We start from the raw sequence: 19,274 nt of genomic DNA on the forward strand, positions 1-19,274 counted from the left end.
TAGTACTCATCCCATATTTATAGGGACACAGAAAGCGTACAAAAATTATAAGGGACTAAAACTCTAAAGCTTCGATACAAAATGCTTTTATAATAAACTTAACATACAAATATTCGATACTATTCATGAACTAGACAACCTTCGACATCCAAAAACAACATTCGACCTCAACAAGTATGTCATAACACCCAACGAACCCGAGTTTAATCCCTCTGTGAAGAGATAATAACAACATCCTTAGCAACCCAGTTTCCCATTTAAAGGGATTCTCTGCTTTAGACACGGATAGAACTCGACATCATTCCCCCATAACCCCCCCCCCCCCCCCGGAGCGGAAAACTAGAGTGTGCCTCCATCCACTTTTACATACTTGTACAAGCAACATATATATTCTTTGGAGTATTAGAGTCTGACATTCATTACAATGTTTAATCAGTTGGAGTTTCATAGATACAAGAGATGAAGAGAATAGCACACCTCTACGGAAGTATTTTCATTTGTCTTAGTTTCTCAATCCACATTTTTATGCTCGCAAGTGTATTTGCATGTCCTAAAAACCCAAACTCTCGACTCTTATTCATGCAGCAAACATGTTGAATCTGAAAATTTAAAACAGCATCTGTTGCGCCAAAGCAAGTGATCTCCTCCATTTTGGTCTTGTACAATCCATTTTCTTCCACGATTCTTTCCCAAACTTCTCCTTTGTCTTTCATAAAGTCCACATAAGTTAACTTATCTTTCTCATCTAATGCCACAAACTCAACACCAAACTCATCACAAAGTACTTTCCACAACATTTTCCATGTAAACACATCACCATTTGTGCAATTAAAAGCTTGATTCTTAGCACTGTTTGTAACTGAAGCCCATATTTGCTGCTCGGCTAGCACTCTAGCATCAGATGCATCGCAAAAGTGACCCCACGTGAACTCGTTGCCCAAGTACCTAGAAACATTAGATGATTAGGTTATTTTTTACTTTCTTGATCTAAATCCATTCTGGGCATATGCAAAAAAAAAAAAATAGATCAAATTACATACCTGAAAGGATAGTTTTCATGTTTGCAGACTAGAGCATACACCGAGAGAGTAAGAAGTGCGTTATAAAAACTTCTTGAAGATGCACCAATGATTATGGAAGAGCGGTGTATAGAATAGGTCAAAGATTTTGAGTATGAAAATATAATATCTTCCAAAGCATAGTAAAAGTTTGGAAATTGTAATCTAGGGTAATCCTCTTTGAAAGGTGGTTCATGAGGGTGTATTTGGCTTGAAAGGATAGGATCATAAATCGGTCCCAAATACTGTTTTGTGCCTGTTTGTAATGCTACATGACTAAGACTTGACTTTGGTGAAGAAGTCAAAGCACGAAGGACATTGCATAACATAGTGGAATTCATGGAAATGCTTAAATCTTCACTTTCGTTGGCATATATAGCTAACCAGAAAAGATGGGTGATTTGGGTCGAGAGTGGAGAGAGGATTTTGTGTGTGTTTTCTTGGTTTAGGGTGTCCAAAATTATGTGTTTATCAAGGAAGGAAGATGGAAACCAGGTGGGTAAGGGCCGTCGTGAGACACCGTAGACCGTCCAAGGAGCACCTAATGTCGTTGGCTTCTTCAAGACCTCCGTCATGGTTACACCCACCATGCCAGTGACCCCAACGATGAGAGCGACCCGTGGCATTGTGTGTGTGGGAGTTTGAGTGAGTGAAAAAGAAGGAAATATAGGGAAATATATAGAATGTAGAACTTTCAACCTATATGATTAACCACTTAAAAAAAAAATTTATAGTAATATAAATATAAAAAAGACTAATACAGAAAATTAATTTCATGTCTTTCCAATTAGAATTAAAAAAATATAGCAAAATGGGACAGGCCAACAAATCTGCAGGGCATCATATCTTGAAAACATTTTAATAAACAACTTATTCTATTTATGCCCAATGGATGGATATATATAAAGTTAAAACACGCCACATTATGCGAATATCAAAATTTATTTTAATACTTAATATAAAAAATTAAACACCCCCCCATTATTCGGCTTTCGCACATGGGTCCGCCCTTAAACTATTTTGTCAAATAATTCATTCGTTCATTGCCGCGCGTTTACAAAAAGATTAATTTATTGAATAAAACTAAACACAATAGATCATATCATCAATGGAAGAACACTAACAAATTTAGGTGTTTTAGGTTTGTAAGTTTGTGGGTTTTGATATAACTTTGGTTTAAAAAAAAAAGGCTTCCAAGTTTGTGGCGTTTTCTTGTGTCATACGGAAATTATAAACAAAAATGTTTTAATTAAAACAAGTAGTTAAAAATTAAATATAAAACAAAATATCATTTGATGGAATCAGAACAATAAAAAGATGTCATGTCGTTTTTTATAATTGGAAATAAAAGGGTGATATTTAACATTTGGTATATATTGTATAGATTGAGTTATAAGTATGTCCTACATAAAAATAGAAACATAAAATTTAATATCAATCAGTAAAAAGGCCCCTGCGTTGCACTGATCGATTTTATTAATTAATTAATTAATTAATTTTTTTGCTAATATTGAGTTTGTCAGTTACACGAAAACCCCAAAAAATTATGGGCAAACTCATGAATACTCCGGAAAACCACTAATTTAGAAATGCAAGTATGTTCTTTTAATTGATAAAATAGAAACTACATTTACATCGGAGAGTAAAATATGTTGTATTAAGTCATCTATTATACCAACCATTAATTATTATAGTAGTGGGTGTCATTAGGGGTGTTCGTTTGGATGCATAGGTTTAATTCGATCCGATCAAATGAATCCAAATTAATTTTGGTTTTCAAAACATAGATCCAAATAGTACAAACTAAAATCAAATCTGATCCGATCCAACCAAATTATAATTCGGTTGAATCGGTTTTTTACAATTCGATTTTCAAGAATCAAGACATTTCAAAAAATATATAACTTTAGTATTAACTTACTCTATAATATAAACTAAAATAATATAATTTAATTAGTTGTGAATTAAAACTTATAAACATCTATCAGGAAAAATATATTATAGTGTACTACTTTATACAAATTCTTTTTATAATAAGTACATATTAAAATATTATAATAGATGAAAATTTTAATATACTAAAAGAATAATTTAGTAAATTTATAAATTATTAAAAATATATATTAGAAAGAAGAAAATATAAATTGGAATTCGGTTTTTTGGACTTTTCGGTTTTTATTTTATAAACCAAAACCAATCCAAAATCAAAAATAATACTTCGGTTTTGCTAAAAACCAATCAAAAAATCCGAATATCCGAACCAAATAGTCCGATCCAAATTGTCCAATTGGATAATTTGATTTTATCCAAAGAGTGAAGAGACCTGGTGTCACATCATCATCACACTCGTTATCACTAATCATGAGATACGTACCTATATTAAACATACCAGTCCACCTCATTTTTTTTAATTAAATTTAATTCAAAATTACATTAAAAACATATAATTTTTTTAATAATAGTTTTTCATTAAAATAAAATACCACATTACATTAAAAAAATTATATTAATTAAAATAAAAAAATAAAAATAAAAATAAAACACCTAAAAATTCCAAACATAACTAAAAAAACCTACCCCTATTCCTATATTGAGTTCGAATAGAGTCTTTCATCGCGAGAAAAACTTTCAAATCTTCGTCTTCGAGATCGTCTACTTTCATCTTCAAAATCTCCATATCGATTTTTGTTTGAAGCATATTTTGCGACTTTTGGAAAGACGTTTACGTTTCTATAATTACATTTTAGTTCCCTAGTACAAAGTCTAATACATAACAAAAGAAACATCAGGTGCAAATTCTTGTTGATGTCTAATTTATATCATTGACCGTTCCCTGAAAAGCCTGCAAAAATGATGATCAACTATAAAATAGTTGGTGAGTTCACAGGTTTATATAGGTACATCATTTCAGTAAGAAAATATAAATTTGTTCACAAAAGTTCAAACTCAAAATGAGTGTTGAATGCCAGCAAAGCGCTCCGTTCACAATCAAGCTTAATGGCCATTCTTCCCCCATTCCATCATGTCCATGGTTGCCATGATGTCAGTTCACGGAAATATGCACTCATGGTTCTGGGTGAGTGGGAGCTGTGTACCCCAAATAGCGCTATGCATAAGACCATCGGCTCGAAATAGGATTTAATAGGTTGTAGTTCGGTTCTCTCGAGGACTTAACATACAAAGTTTATAACAAATTCATATCACAAAGTTCATATCAAGAGTTCAACGTATAAAGTTCATAGCACAAATTCATAAAAGAGTATCGTTCCAAGTTCATCAAGTTCATAAAACAATACCGTTCCAAGTTCATTAAGTTCATAAAACCATACCGTTCCGAGTTCATTAAGTTCATAAAACAAGATCATTTCAAGTTCATTAAGTTCATAAAACAAGATCATTCCAAGTTCATTAATTTCATAAAGCAAGATCATTCCAAGTTCATTAATATAGTACAGATAGCTCCTAAAATAATAGCATGCTTTCCACCCCAAAACATGAAAACAGTAAAAAGGGGGCTGTGAATACTCACTAGGGAGAGTTTGCGGTTCAAGCTTCGCGGTTCGGTGTTCTAGAGATCGATTTCTACTACTGCCCTATGGAACAAATAGTTTCTAGTGAGATACCTTTCACTAATCCATTATCTAATAACTACCTATCCAACTAGTGGTGTCGTAAAAGTGCCCAAAGTGAGTATGATTCATTATCGGTATTATCGAATTCATGGTGCCTTGTGTTCTAAAATCTATAAAGGCATGAAAATGAACTCCAAAAATTGTAAAAAATTATATTCTAGTTCTAACATAGGTTATGAGTGTCATGAAATTTTAAAGGAATTTTTGAAGGCCATTAGTTATTTATTTGCAATTTATGTCTAAATAATAGGAAAATTTCTAAATAAATAGTAACAAGTTGCCAAAATTCCCAATTTAATTTCCACATGTTCTTACAATGTTCCCCAAGCAAAGAAAAAATATTGGTTTGTGCTCTTGAGCCTTAATACCCAGTTTTGTAAATGCATGCTTTAATTAAATGAAAAATATGAATAAAATATCAACCAGTGACCAAATTGTATGAAAATTTATGTGGCAACAAAATTTTGTACTTAAATAAGTTTTGTAGTTGTTTAGAGTTTTATCTCATCTACAAGTATTTATTTTGAATTTTTGGCCATTAAATCCTTATTTTTGTAGAAAAATAAAGATTATGTTCTAGCACTTGGGGTTTTACAGAACATCTTTGAAACAATGAGCTTGCATAAAACAATTTGGTTAAATATTATTTTGGAGCTTAATGGGGTATTCAACCCCAACAAGTTTAGAAATGTAGCACTAACTAGTGCATGGGTTCTAAATGTTGCTGGAAGTTCAATAATTTTTGTACAAACTTATATAACGTTTTTGTTCATGAAACTTTAGGTCTTCTGAGAAAGATGTATTAAGTTTAAAAAATATTTTTCTCCAGATTTATTGTGGGGTTTAAGGGCCTTAATCATGTAGTGAAAAACTAGTGATCACACAAAAAGTGTTGTTTGTGCAACTGTTTTGTAAAAATCATCAAAAATCATATTTCTAATGATTTATAGTAATGCTAACTAGGTTCAAAATTTAACTCACTCAAATAGTCTTCAAAAAAAGAATATCGTGATTTGGTCAAGAAATGAGTTAGTAATGCCCTTTAAAAGTCGAGCAAACAAATCTGAGAGAATGTTGAAGAGTAAAACTCATGAAAACATAGTTCAAACTTCTATTTTAGCTAAAGATATCATTTTCTTTTGCTTAGATTGAGATATAAAAACACTATATTAAAGATATTCTATAGAAATACTTGTTTCTAACTATTTGATCTTACATGCAACCAAGCTAGATGAGACTAAACTTTAGAAAAATCGGTTTTTAGTGCTAGATAAGGCTTGCATGTGCTCACCTTTGCTCTTGACTTTTGTTTGATCATGGATCAACACCATTTACAGAACATGCAACATATTTTTGGTGGTGATCTACAAACATCAAGATCAAACAAAAGGTTCTTTGCAAGAACATGCCTTAGAAATCGAAATTTTGAAGGAGAAAGCGAGTAGAACTTGTAAAATTTGTTATGGGTCTCCAAGAGGTGTATGATAAGAACTTACCCTTGGATATGAAGTTTCAAAATCACCCAAAATAAGGTTGAAAATTCGTGGTTGCAGGGCTGATTTTTAGAGAGAGAAATTGAGGTTTCTAGAGAGAAGGAAGAGAGACATTAAGATTCTGTCTCTCTGGATAGACCATCTCTCTCGTCATCTCTTTGGGTCTATACTTCATTAAAATCGGCCACAAAACTCGAGAAATGTTGGTTATCATCTGAAAACTGAATTGGAAAAATCTCTCCCACAGAAAATGCCTCTAAGATCGGTTTTGCCCTCTCACATTGACATGCAAAATCTGACCTCGGGATTTTGCATAAATGAGTAATAATGAGTGAGTGAGAGAGAGAGAGAGAAAGAGTGATAGAGAGAATGTAAAAGAAAAACAAAAGGAATGGAAGAGCCTATAAACGAATTTTGGGAGGAGAGAAGGGATTAAAGGCTTGTTGAAAAGTGGTGAACTTTATAAAAGTTATATTTAGTTTGTATAAAAGTTCTAGATATATTATATAAACTTCCAAGAGTTTATTTCTTGGTTTTCATTCAAGTACTTTTCTTTAAATAAATTTATAGACTTGTATTTTAATTTATAATTGCAGGAATTAATTATTTTATGATTTACATTTTCTACAAAAATCAAATATATAGTTCATGTAAACGGAATAAGGGTTCATAATATAATAACGTAGGATTAGACAATCGGATTAGACAATCCTTGAATTGTACTTTTGATTCATAAATGAAATTATGAATTGAATGAACATTGTCTCAAACTTGTAATTAGTTATTATTATGATCTAATTTTGTTTATATTTTCTTAGAATACTTAACCTTGTTAAGCATTTGATTGTTCCAATATGGAAATTTTGGGTTGATAGCATACCCTTAAGTTGTGATCTACCGATCATAGTTTTGTGTTTAGACTTAAGGTTGAACTTTGGCACTTTACCACATAGTTGGTTCATTCACATGTCAATGTGATTGTTCAATACAAGCTAAGGTACACTAATTGTTCCAAATGATCTATTAAGTCGCGAACCTAATTTAACTTGTAACTCTAAAGTAAAGTTTAGTGTACAGAAGGAAATGGTAAGGTTTTAGATGATTCCTAACCTGAGTTTTGACAGTTGTCACATTTCCTAAGGATAATCTAGGGTTTCTAGATTATCCGATGTGGATAATTAAGGAGGTGAATAATTACCAATTTGAAATAATAATATTATATTCAAAATAGGTTTATTCAGGGCGTCCTTGTTGCACTATAAATATGCGCTCACCCTTAAGGATTTTCGGCCACTTGAAACCCAAAAAGGAATAGCCGAAATCCTAGCTCTCCCTCTCCTCTCTCTCTCTCTCTCTCTTATCCTCTTGCTTGTTTTGGGTGTCAACGACTAGAAGTGTGACACTTGTGACATTTTCTCTCAAAGTTTGAAGAAGACTAGGATTTTAATTGTTATTGCTATATAACAATCAAGGTATGTTTTCGTAACCTTATTTTATAGATTTCAAAAATATAATAACACTATTAGGGTTTTCCATTGGATTTTCAAAAGTTGTATTTTCAATTAGAGAAAACATAGATCAACAATTAGGGTTGCATGCATACATACATTTTCGTATGTTATGCTGAATACCCAACAAAGCCTGACACAAAAACATTTAATTTTAACTATTGGATAAAACAACGAACTGATGGGTAAAAGACTGACCTCTAGTTGTTTCGATCCAAGTTATTTGTGATGCATGGTTGCTACACATGCTCATTGCGATACATTCCGATATTGGTCGTTCGAATGTGATCTTATATAAATCGTTACAATGAGATCCTATATGTATCGTTACGATGCGATCCTATATGAATCGTTCCGATGTGATCCAATGAGAATCGCTCCCATGCAATATATTGCAAAATGTTTCGAAGCGTTGCATTCCAACGAGTTGCGATCGATCGCAAGTGAACTGTAACCACTTTCGTTATGAAATTGCATTCGCATCACAATCAGGTTTGAGATCTATTTCGTTCCGAGTTGAATTTTGGTCCATTATCAGTTCATTTCAAAATATCTTTTGTTCCAATTTCAAATAAATTAGCCCTTACTTTAAATCTTATATAAACTTCAACAAGTGCGTACTTCACACCTTCTTTATTTAATATTCATCAAGATTGATTTTGGTCAACAAGTCAATCCATTACACTTAAGTATACTTGGTGAAACAATTCACCAACAAACATAATTGAATGTAACTATGTTTTTACAATACTTATAGTTTGACCCAAATTCAGTTGTTATTGACCATAAATGTAATCGCCATAGAGATTATAGGATACTTGCAAGTGTTGTTCTTAGTTCACAAGATGAGTCATCATCATCTAAAGCCATGCTGCCTAATTCCACCCATGATGATCTCAAACACCTAAAAGCTTATTTACGTGAATCCACCATCACATCTAAGTATCGTTTTTCTTTATTTTTGTTTTAGTTTTAGTAACCTTGTAGCTATTGAGATTGAAAACCCTTTTACTCATTCGTATTGGATATTGGGTTTTATAGGGATCAAAGATGTATAAAGTTTGTAACTTTTCTATTATCTACTACTAGGGAAAGGGTGAACGCCTTCCTGGGGACAATGTCAGTGATCAACATTTTTTTCCTGAGAATTCCTTTTAGAATAGCTCATGTGGGCAATTTTTTCAATTTTTAAAAAAAATAAAACGGTTATAAAATATAAAATCTGATTAAAAGATTTTAAAAAACTGAATTTAGGTCAATACGATATCTTTTAGAGTTAAGAAAGATAAATATGATATTTAGATTTTATATACTTCAGACAAATATAATATTTTGAAGCTTAATGATGGTATTTACGAAATTTCCCTATTTGAAATGTGGACATACGGAATATATACAGGTGGTGCATGACTCTCGAATGTGTATTGTTTTGCCCCTTGAATGTCTATTGTTTTGCCCCTGTTATCGCATTCTAAACCTATAAAAATGTTATACTATATATTTTAAGTTTAAAAAAGTTAATAAATTTAACATAAAATAGAAAAGGGTACACCAAATTTGTACATTGATTCATATGTCTTTCCAAGGTCATCACATAATGATAAGAGCATATATGGCATGCTTTGAGTATCCAACACCTATATTAAAGTTCATGAAGATGATTAAATCTCCCATTCTTAAGGGCAATTAAGTAATGTTAACCCAAATAATCAAATTACATCTAGAAAGCATAATAAACATCTACTATACTAAAAAAAATCCCAAAACTTTTTTATAGATCCTACCAATATCAACTTATCAAATTAATAAATAAAATATTATCAATCTATTTATTGAACTTATAAATTACTAAAATGTAAAACAAAAACTCACACAATAAGTTTTTCTTATTTTATTTTATAGACTTATTGACACCGAGTGTTTGCAAGCTTCTAGCTTTTGACTTTTAGTTTAAATTAAAGGTTCCAAATTTAAAAACTATTTCATGTACCATTTAACAAAACACTAATGAACTTTTGAAATCAATTTTCACAATTACCCAAATATATATATATATATATATATATATATATATATATATATATATATATATATATATATATATTAAACAATTGTCATTTTATGTAATTTTACGTATTTCAAAAGTTTCCGACTACTTTTTTTCAAATACTCGTATTACAAATAAAAGCTACAGGTTCTAGCTTCTAGCTACCAATTCCTCGCTAACAGCCTCCGGCTTCTAGCTACCTGTTAACAGCTTCCAGCTTACAACTATTTTTGCCAAATACGTCCTAACTACATAACATATATGATCAGTGGCGCACCTTAGTGGTGCCCCAAGGGTTCCGGGTCACTGCTCCGACGCCGGCATGTAGTGTAAAAAAAAGTTTTTAATGTTTTTTTTAGTGTTTTTTCTATTGGGTGCAACGGCTTAAGACACGAGTGACACTACTAATATAGATTTATTTTGAAATTTTTTTTAGTGTCACCCCTATGAAAATGTTCTGCGTCCGCCACTGTATATGATATCCAAAAACCTTACCAAAAAAAAAAAAAAAAAAAAAAAAAAAAAAAAAAAAAAAAAGAAAACCTATTATTATCATTGTTGTAAAATTAGAAGGGAACAAGATAAAAGAAATGATCAATATTATATTAGTTTCCATGATTTACGGGATGAATATATTATATTTATCTATTTTTGAAATATTTAGGGATTTAGGTTTTAATAAATAAAATTATATTTATAAACACTCAAAATTGAAGTTGTAGTTATTCCTTGGATATGTGTGCCTAAGCACAAAAAATTTAAAAGAAATTAAATATGATCCTACATTTTCTTTTTATATTTTTATCCATGTAAAATCGTGACATATGTCATATTTAAATACAATTAATAATATTTTAATACATCTAATATCATTTCAAATGGATAGAAAGATCTCTAGCAGTAAAAGTAATAATATATTTAATTTCTCTAAATTTAATTATACAATCTTATGGAATGAGAAACAACTTACTTTGTAGGTCCTTACCGATACAAGTACCATCAACATATATAATCTTTGATGTATTACAGCCCAACATACATTACAATGTCTAATCCGTTGGAATTTCATCGATGCATTACGGAAGTATTTTCATTTGTCTTAGTTTCTTGATCCACATTTTGATGCTTGCAAGTGTATTTGCATGTCCTAAAAACCCAAATTCTCGACTCTTATTCATGCTGCAAACATGTTGAATTTGAAAATTTGAAACAGCATCCATTGCGCCAAAGCAAGTGATCTCCTCCATTTTGGTCTTGTACAATCCATTTTCTTCCACGATTTTTTCCCATACATGTCCTTTGTCTTTCATAAAGTCCACATAACTAAACTTATGTTTCTCATCAAATGGCACAAACTCAACACTAAACTCATCACAAAGTACTCCCCACAACATTTTCCATGTAAACACATCACCATTTGTGCAGTTAAAAGCTTGATTCTTAGCACTGTTTGTGATTGAAGCCCATATTTGCTGCTCAGCTAGTACTCTAGCATCCGATGCATCACAAAAATGGCCCCACGTGAACTTGTTGCCCAAGTACCTACAAACGTTAGATGATTAGGTTTATTTATTAGTTTCTTGGTTTAAAAACATTCTTTTCTAAAAAGCATATGTAAAAAATCTAATCTAATCAGTAGTCACACACCTGAATGGATAGTTTTCATGTTTGCAGACTAGAGCATACACAGAGAGTGTAAGAAGTGCGTTATAAAAACTTCTTGAAGATGCGCCAATGATTATGGAAGAGCGGTGTATAGAATAGGTTAAAGATTTTGAGTATGAAAATATAATATCTTCCAAAGCATAGTAAAAGTTTGGAAATTGTAATCTAGGGTAATCCTCTTTGAATGGTGGTTCATGAGGGATTATTTTCCTTGAAAGGATAGGATCATAAATCGGTCCCAAATATTGTTTTGTGCCTGTTTGCAATGCTACATGACTAAGATTCGAGTTTGGTGACAAAGTCAAAGCACCAAGAACATTGCATAGCATAGTGGAGTTCATGGAAATGCTTAGATCTTCACTTTCGTTGGCATATATAGCTATCCAGAACAGATGAGTGATTTGGTTCGAGAGTGGAGAGAGGATTTTGTTTGTGTTTTCAGGGTTTAGGGTGTCCAACATGATGTGTTTGTCTAGGAGGGAAGATGGGAACCAGGTGGGTAAGGGCCGTCGTGAGACACCATAGACCGCCCAAGGACCACCTAATGCCAATGGCTTCTTCAAGGCCTCGGTCAATGTTATACCCACCATGCCAGTGACCCCAACGACGAGAGCCACCCGTGGTATTGGGTTTCCTTGCTCCATTTTGTATTTGAGAGTTTGAGTGACTCAAAGAGAAAGGAAATAGGGAAATATATAGGAAATTGATGTAGATCTTTCAACCTATATGATTGACCATATAAAAAGGTGATTCTGTCAATTTAAATATGAAAAATTAATTTAAAAGATTAGTTTCATCTCTTCTTGCAAACATTTTTATAAGCAATTTATTTTATTTATACCTAACGGATATATAAAATTAAACATGGGAAACATGCTAGGCGGCATATTTTGATAATTTCATATGGGTCCGCTCTCGAACTATTTTATCAAAAAAATTACTATTTGTTCTTTGCCATCGATCTAAAAAAAAGATTTATTCTATTGAAAAAATAAACGCAACAATAAATTAAAAATAGGTTTCTTTATGTTTGTAATTTTGCGAGTTTTGATTTAACATGGGCTCAAGGAAAAAAAGCCTTTCGATTTTGTGGGGTTGTTTTTTCACGAAGTTAGATGTATAAGGAAACCTAAACTAAAATGTTTAATTAAAACAATGAATTTTAGGACTAAGTTAGAATGAATTTTAGCACTAAGTTAGTTTATCATTAAAAAAAAACAATAAAAATGTCATGTCATCATTTTTTATAATTGGAAACAAAAGGTGGATATATAACATTTGTTATATATCGTATAAATTGGTAGAGTTATAAATACCTTATTAATATCAATAAAAATACTTGGAGAGTGTCCATATCAATATAATATAAAAGTTAAAAGATAAATCGTTATTTAAAGCAACCTGTCCATGATTTATTGAATAACTTACTTCCTTTTGTCCTATTCTATCCTAATAAATGAAGATCATTTTTCCAAATGTCATTTTTTCATTAAATTTGTCACATATGATTTTGTAAATTTTTTGATTAAATTTAAATCCACATGTCATTTTGTGGTTTTTTTGAATTAAATCAATTAATATGACACATAATACTAAATTTATATATGTAAAGTATTAAATATATTTAATGTGATAATAAATGCAAAAAATCTTAAAAAATATATATGATATATTAAAATACATTGAATATGATAATAAATTTAATAAATATGACAAAACAGTTATTGATATTATGCTTCTTAATAATGGTTCTATTTATTCATTAGAATATGTCTATTTATTTTAAAAAATTCTTAATATTTAAACTTTGATATATATATATATATATATATATATATATATATATATATATATATATATATATATATATATATATAATCAACCCGTGTAATACACGGGTTTCACACCTAGTAAACTATCATGACAAAAAATACGAATTATTAGTCAAATGAGTTGATATTAGTCAATTTTAAAAATGTGATTGCCAGCTTAGTTAGTCAGAAATTCCATCAATATATATCTCCTACATAGCCACATGTTTATATTCAATCATTTATGTCAATGTATATGATCCCCTTCGTAATGCTTTTCGTGATTTCGTCTTCTGATGAAAGAACGACGCACCAATTTATAAAACCTCTAATGATCCCAATACACCAACTAAAACCATGCGCAAAATCATCAAGCTTCATGAGATCAGTGGAGCTTAATTTTAAGTGCTTTTTGCATTTTATGCAATATTTCTATGCAGGGCCGGTCCAATGTTTTTTATTATCCGGAGCGGGACAAAAAATTTATGTCCTTTATATATGTACCGTAGATCGAGAAAACAAATATATAAAAAATATTTAAAAAATGTAGTAAATTTAATAGTCAAAAAAGTAATACAAACAAAACCTACAAAAATCACCTACAAATCCATTTTTAACTAGTGACTAATAACATTACAATGAAGTAAATCTATACCTTTTTAGAGACTAAAATACAAAGCAGTGGATTTCGAGAAATCCACAATAAGATTTCAAAATAAACAGAAATCAACCTAACAAGTCCTGATTCACATCACAGAAACAAGAACAAAAACTTTAGAAAATGATTTCAGAAAATTGTATCATAAACAAACCATAGTAATCAGAAACTATACCTGAAATAAACCATAAATATATGAAACCAAGCAGCAAAATTTGAAGCTGGAATTTGTATAAGAAACAAAGCAGCAAATTACGTTTTTTATATTATAATCTAACTAATGAAATCCAACAAGTAAGAATAAAAACTCTTGACCCCTAAAACAAACCATAAAAAACCATATTAAAATGTGATAGATTGATGCAACATATTTGGTGTTCAAACGGAAAAAAAAATCATTTGAAGAAAAGGAGAGATTAGAGAACTTACCCTAATCAGTTGAAGAGCAGAAGAGAAATCAGAAACCCCACCTTCTTTCGTTCGTTGTCTCTATGAAAAAAATAAAAAAAATCCAAGTCAGCAACTCCTATAACAAATCACAATAATCATATTAAGAACTAAGAAGCGATGATTGATGGCAGCAAGTTAGAAAAATCGCAGTCAATTGAAGAAATACTAACCCAAAAATCGTGTGAATGAGAATAAAGAATAGAAATTGGCAAATTAGAAATCATTCCCTTCGTTTGTTGTCTCTTGATTTAGGTTGAAAAGGAATCGAACTTAGTATTCATAAATCAGAAAATGGAAGGTTGAAAATATCGATTGAATGTATCAGCTTTAGAGAGAATAGAATCAGAAATTGAGAGTAAGGAATGGGAATCGCCAGATCAAACTGCACAACAAATAGTTCAATCGATTTGAACGTTCTATCGAGAGGGTAGAGGCGACTCCTCGATTTCCACAGTACGATTTTCAAAGATTTTGGATAACCAATTTGACGATTGTGCTTCTTCAACTTGGCTCTCAAGAATTTCGGTGATGCGGTGATGCCCCAGATACGATGCCTGATCGTTGTTTTTCTTGGATTAAGTAATTGGGTTTAATTTTTGGGCCAAAATTATATAGGTATGCCCCTATTTTTTTGATGCCCTTGGGCTTAAGCCCAACTCGCCCATGTGATTGGGCCGGGCCTGTTTCTATGTAATAACATTGAAATTGAGTAAAATTATTTGAATAATAGTTGTGATTAACGATCTTTGTATCTTATTATTGGATCAAAAAGCGCTCCATCAACATCTTGCACTACACTAAGGCCAGTGGCGGACCTTAGTGGTGCCTCAGGGGTCCCGGGCCACTGTTCCGACACCGGCACGTAGTGTAATTTTTTTTTAATGTTTTTTCTATTGGGTGCACCGGCTTAAAACACGAGTGACACTACTAATATAGATTTATTTGGAAAAAAAATTTAGTGCCACCCCTACGAAAATGTTATGCGTCCGCCACTAACTAAGGCGACATTCGGTTGGACGCGTTGAATGTCATGTCACCGGCCTCTTGTGGTGTCACCGCTAATGTTGCCAAAAAGAACACGATCTTTACCCACATTTTTAGTGTGGTCGTTAATGCCCCACCGCGCCTAACGGTATTGCCTTTAAAACAAAAGACTTCTTTTCTGCTTCTCTTTTCTGCGATTCATAGCCTTAAGCTAAGATTCTTCTCTCTCTCTACCTGAGACGAACAACTCCAAGTCTCCTCCATTTTGTGATTAACAGAACTAAGATTCAATCCATTGGAAGCCACTCGACAACCTTCTCCCATCCTTTTCTCTTTTTTATGCTTTGTATGTCTCTCTAAATATCTCTCCTCCACCGTCACCAACCTCATCAACGTCCTCCCAAGTTGCAGCCACCATCGCCGCCAACGTACACCACCATAGCGACCGACATCACCACTGACTTTTTAGGCCATAAACATATACCACCACCAACACCTTAAGTTTTATGTTACTGATTAGTAGACTTTTTGTAATAAATGTATTTAGATTATTATAAACTTGATAAATACATGCTTGGATGTGTTTAGATTAGTATAAATTTATAAAAAGTATGCTTGAATATGCTGTTGGTGATTTGTTATCATCAATGTTATTTAAGTGTAATGGGATTACTTTGTTGACTAAAAATGATCTTGATAAATATTAAACAAGTAAGGAAGGTGTGGAGTACACATTTGTTTAAGTTTGATCAAGTATCAAAGTACACTGTCATTTAAGGGCGAAACCCCTGAACGAACGGGGGTCCGGGGGCAGCGCCCCTGGGAGCGGGGTCCAAGGGGTCCGGGGGCAGCGCCCCTTGGGTTATATTGCTGTGTTAAAAATGCATCAGAAAATCCAAATTTTGAATATGTGACCCGTTTTTGACTTTGCATTAATCCTTATACCAAACCCGGATTTATAACAGTTTTGACTGTTGAGAAAAACTGTTATATGGCAGTTTTGACAGTTTTTCAGACAAGGAATGTATATAACCAATTTTTAGTCAGTTTTCTGGTACTCATGAAAATTATACCATCTCATTCTCTCTTTCTTTCTCTTTGATTTTATCTGAGTCTTATCCAATTGAGGATTTGGGAGTACCACCCAAATACTTCGATTTGAAAGTGATTATCACGATTCTCAGATTTCCAAGTGCCACTAAACCATATTTTTCTAACATATGCTTAGATTAGTAGAAATGTATGTTTGGATGTGTTTAGATTAGTAAAGATTTATGAATTTGTGTTTGAATATGAATATTTTAGTAGAAACGTATGTTTGATCTGCCTAGATTATTAGATCGTTATGAAGTGCATGTTTGGAGATATGTTTATATTAGTAGAAATGTACATTTGGATGTATGTAGATTAGCAACAATTCATGAAATGTTTGTTTTGATGTGCTTATATATTCATGAAATGTGTGTTTTGATATGCTTATATTAGTCATGAAGAAGTAAGTCTGTAAGTTAGCAAAAAAAAAAATTATGAAAAAGGAAAAAAACATATAATGTAACGACAAATTTTTTTAATCGTTTAAAACACCACTATTTAGGAATTCAGAATACTTTAAAATCAAACTTTTAAATAAAATATTATAACCAAAAGGCTTATCACCTAACTGTATCAGGTGTTCCTCTTTCTCCTTAAGATTGAGGGTTCAAGTCTCGTTTGTGACATATGTGGTATTAAGAGTAAATTAGAAGTAAGTTATATTTGTCATTCCAAAAAAAATATTAGACTTCGTAAAAGTGAAATTTCTTAGAATCATCTTGTGGAAAAAAACAACACCCAGGGTTCATATTAAAAGGTTCATAACTAAAAACATATCACTAAGATAATGTCGTCTGCAGCCATACCGGTTTTCTACCTGATGATCCTTAAAAATCTTAAACAGCAACATGTAAGCTTAAAATTTAGTGAGAATACACAACACTTATCCATTATGCTAATCATATGCACACAATATCCACTTAACGCATAGCACATAACAAAAACACATATCGCATATCCCATAACATATATTGTTGGTACCAACCCAATCCTATTAGGCTGATTCCGCTCCTGCGAAGAGTCTATCTTAGGAACTGAAACTCTAGGAACTGATCAGTCCTCACGAAGGGTCTATCTCAGACACTAAAACTCTAGGAAATGATGACTCCCTCCGAAGGGTTGTCCAAACCTTAACCACTTCCCCCCACATGGTCTATCATGGTTATCTGGCTCAATTGCTTTCCTTAAAGGGTATTGTCAGCAAGTTCAAACCCTAAATATAGTCTATTTAATAATAAGTTAGTAAATGTAACATTCTGTTTATTTAATAAATAAATAGATAAAAATTGATGAAAGAATACTCACACTAAATCTATATTATTTAGTGGATTATTGGTTTCAGGCAGCCAAATGATATATTTTAGACTTTCGAGGGTTAAAGTGTAATTTCAGGATTCATGTTGTGAAGGATTTTGAAGACAAGGGTTGCTTGGTAATTATTAGGACTTAAATTGAAAGGATTTGAAGGCATAAAGGGGCTGATTGGTAATTTCGGGACTTGATTGTAAGGATTTTCAGAAGGAGGGGCTTAAATGGTAAATTAAGGATTTATTTTGAAAGAAATTGGGGAAGGAGGGTCTGTTTATGCTATTATGGGATTATGTTTGAGAACCGGGTATATAACCCGTGCTATCCCTGTCACCTCGCAACCCTAACCATAAATCTGATGCAGCCGCCAACCCTAACCTTCGACCGCCACCACTCTTTCACTCCCATTTTCTCGATTAGCAAGGTCACTAGCGACATTTTCTACGACCAGAGACATTAAGGGTTGCCGGGAACGTAACCATCATTCGGGAGATCCACCGAAGGCTGGAGGCGGAACGAGAGTGAAAGTGGGTCGTAGACCACTGGGTTGCTGCTGTCGTGTGCCGAAGTCGTAGAAAACCGTCGCTGTGCCCCATCGTCGAAGTCATCCAACCGCTGCCTCCTTGGCTGTTGTGACAACTGGCAAGCTTCAGCTCAAGTTAAAGTCAAGTCAAGGTCAACAAGTCAATCTGGTCAACTCAACTAGTGTTATATGTTATGGATTTCTTTATGTTTACAAATGTAAAACTGTAAATCCTAATGTAAAGTAACACTTGAAAGTCCCAAATGTTCAAAATTTAAAACCCTAATCTAATTTAGGGAAGTATCAATTCTATAAAGTACTAATAAGTACCCTTCGGGGGATGCTTATTAATGTTTTTCTTCGTAGAGCAAGGACTTTAGGTTTAGTTACATCCCATTTTGAGTGCCATACAGTATGACACTCAAAATGGGATGTAACTAAATCTAAAGTCCTTGCTTTACGAAGAAAAACATTAATAAGGAATCCCGACAAAGTCTCTCTTAATCTCTCCCACGATATCTCACTCTCTCCTAAATCTCTCCAAGTATGTGAACTCTCTCCCAAATCTCTCCAAGTATGTGAAATCTCTCCCAAATCTCTCCAAAAATATGAAATCTCTCCCAAATCTCTCCAAGAATATGAAATCTCTCCAAGTATGTGAAATATCTCCCAAATCTCTCCAAGAATATGAAATCTCTCCTAAATCTCTCCAGGTATGTGAAATCTCTCCCAAATCTCTCTAAGAATATGAAATTTTCCCAAATCTCTCCAAGAATGTGAAATCTATCCCAAATCTCTCCAAGAATATGAAATCTCTCCCAAATCTCTCCAAGAATATGAAATCTCTTCAAGTATGTGAAATATCTCCCAAATCTCTCCAAGAATATGAAATCTCTACCAAATCTCTCCAAGTATGTGAAATCTCTCCCAAATCTCTCTGCGTACCTTCCTTAGTCGAAAACAGCCCAAAACCGGAGGAGAAAACCTAAAAGGACCCTCTTGGTCCGGAACCCTCTTAGTCCAGAATGTCTTCTAAGGACCCAAG

At 32.5% G+C, this 19,274-nt stretch overlaps 2 protein-coding genes across 2 annotated transcripts; both read right to left on the reverse strand.

Annotated features, from left to right (window-relative positions):
- Positions 1-313: 313 nt before the first annotated feature.
- Positions 314-1,767, reverse strand: LOC111904831 ((S)-8-oxocitronellyl enol synthase CYC2). Its single transcript, XM_023900544.3, has 2 exons — positions 1,041-1,767; positions 314-945 (listed from the first exon to the last, which is right to left on the reverse strand). Exons 1-2 carry the CDS (start codon positions 1,682-1,684, stop codon positions 480-482), a joined length of 1,110 nt encoding a protein of 369 aa, XP_023756312.1. The 5' UTR covers positions 1,685-1,767; the 3' UTR covers positions 314-479.
- Positions 1,768-10,633: 8,866 nt separating this feature from the next.
- LOC111904832 ((S)-8-oxocitronellyl enol synthase CYC2) lies at positions 10,634-12,063 on the reverse strand. Its single transcript, XM_023900546.3, has 2 exons — positions 11,386-12,063; positions 10,634-11,280 (listed from the first exon to the last, which is right to left on the reverse strand). Exons 1-2 carry the CDS (start codon positions 12,045-12,047, stop codon positions 10,815-10,817), a joined length of 1,128 nt encoding a protein of 375 aa, XP_023756314.1. The 5' UTR covers positions 12,048-12,063; the 3' UTR covers positions 10,634-10,814.
- Positions 12,064-19,274: the final 7,211 nt, after the last annotated feature.

This window comes from Lactuca sativa, chromosome 2 (assembly GCF_002870075.4).
Source record: "Lactuca sativa cultivar Salinas chromosome 2, Lsat_Salinas_v11, whole genome shotgun sequence".
Taxonomy (NCBI): Eukaryota; Viridiplantae; Streptophyta; class Magnoliopsida; order Asterales; family Asteraceae; genus Lactuca; species Lactuca sativa.

Coding starts and splice junctions, on each gene's coding strand:
- LOC111904831 (XM_023900544.3), bottom strand. CDS start 1,684: ATGCCACGGGTCGCTCTCATCGTTGGGGTCACTGGCATGGTGGGTGTA. Junction 946..1,040: donor CATGAAAACTATCCTTTCAG/GTATGTAATTTG, acceptor TAATGTTTCTAG/GTACTTGGGCAACGAGTTCA.
- LOC111904832 (XM_023900546.3), bottom strand. CDS start 12,047: ATGGAGCAAGGAAACCCAATACCACGGGTGGCTCTCGTCGTTGGGGTC. Junction 11,281..11,385: donor CATGAAAACTATCCATTCAG/GTGTGTGACTAC, acceptor TAACGTTTGTAG/GTACTTGGGCAACAAGTTCA.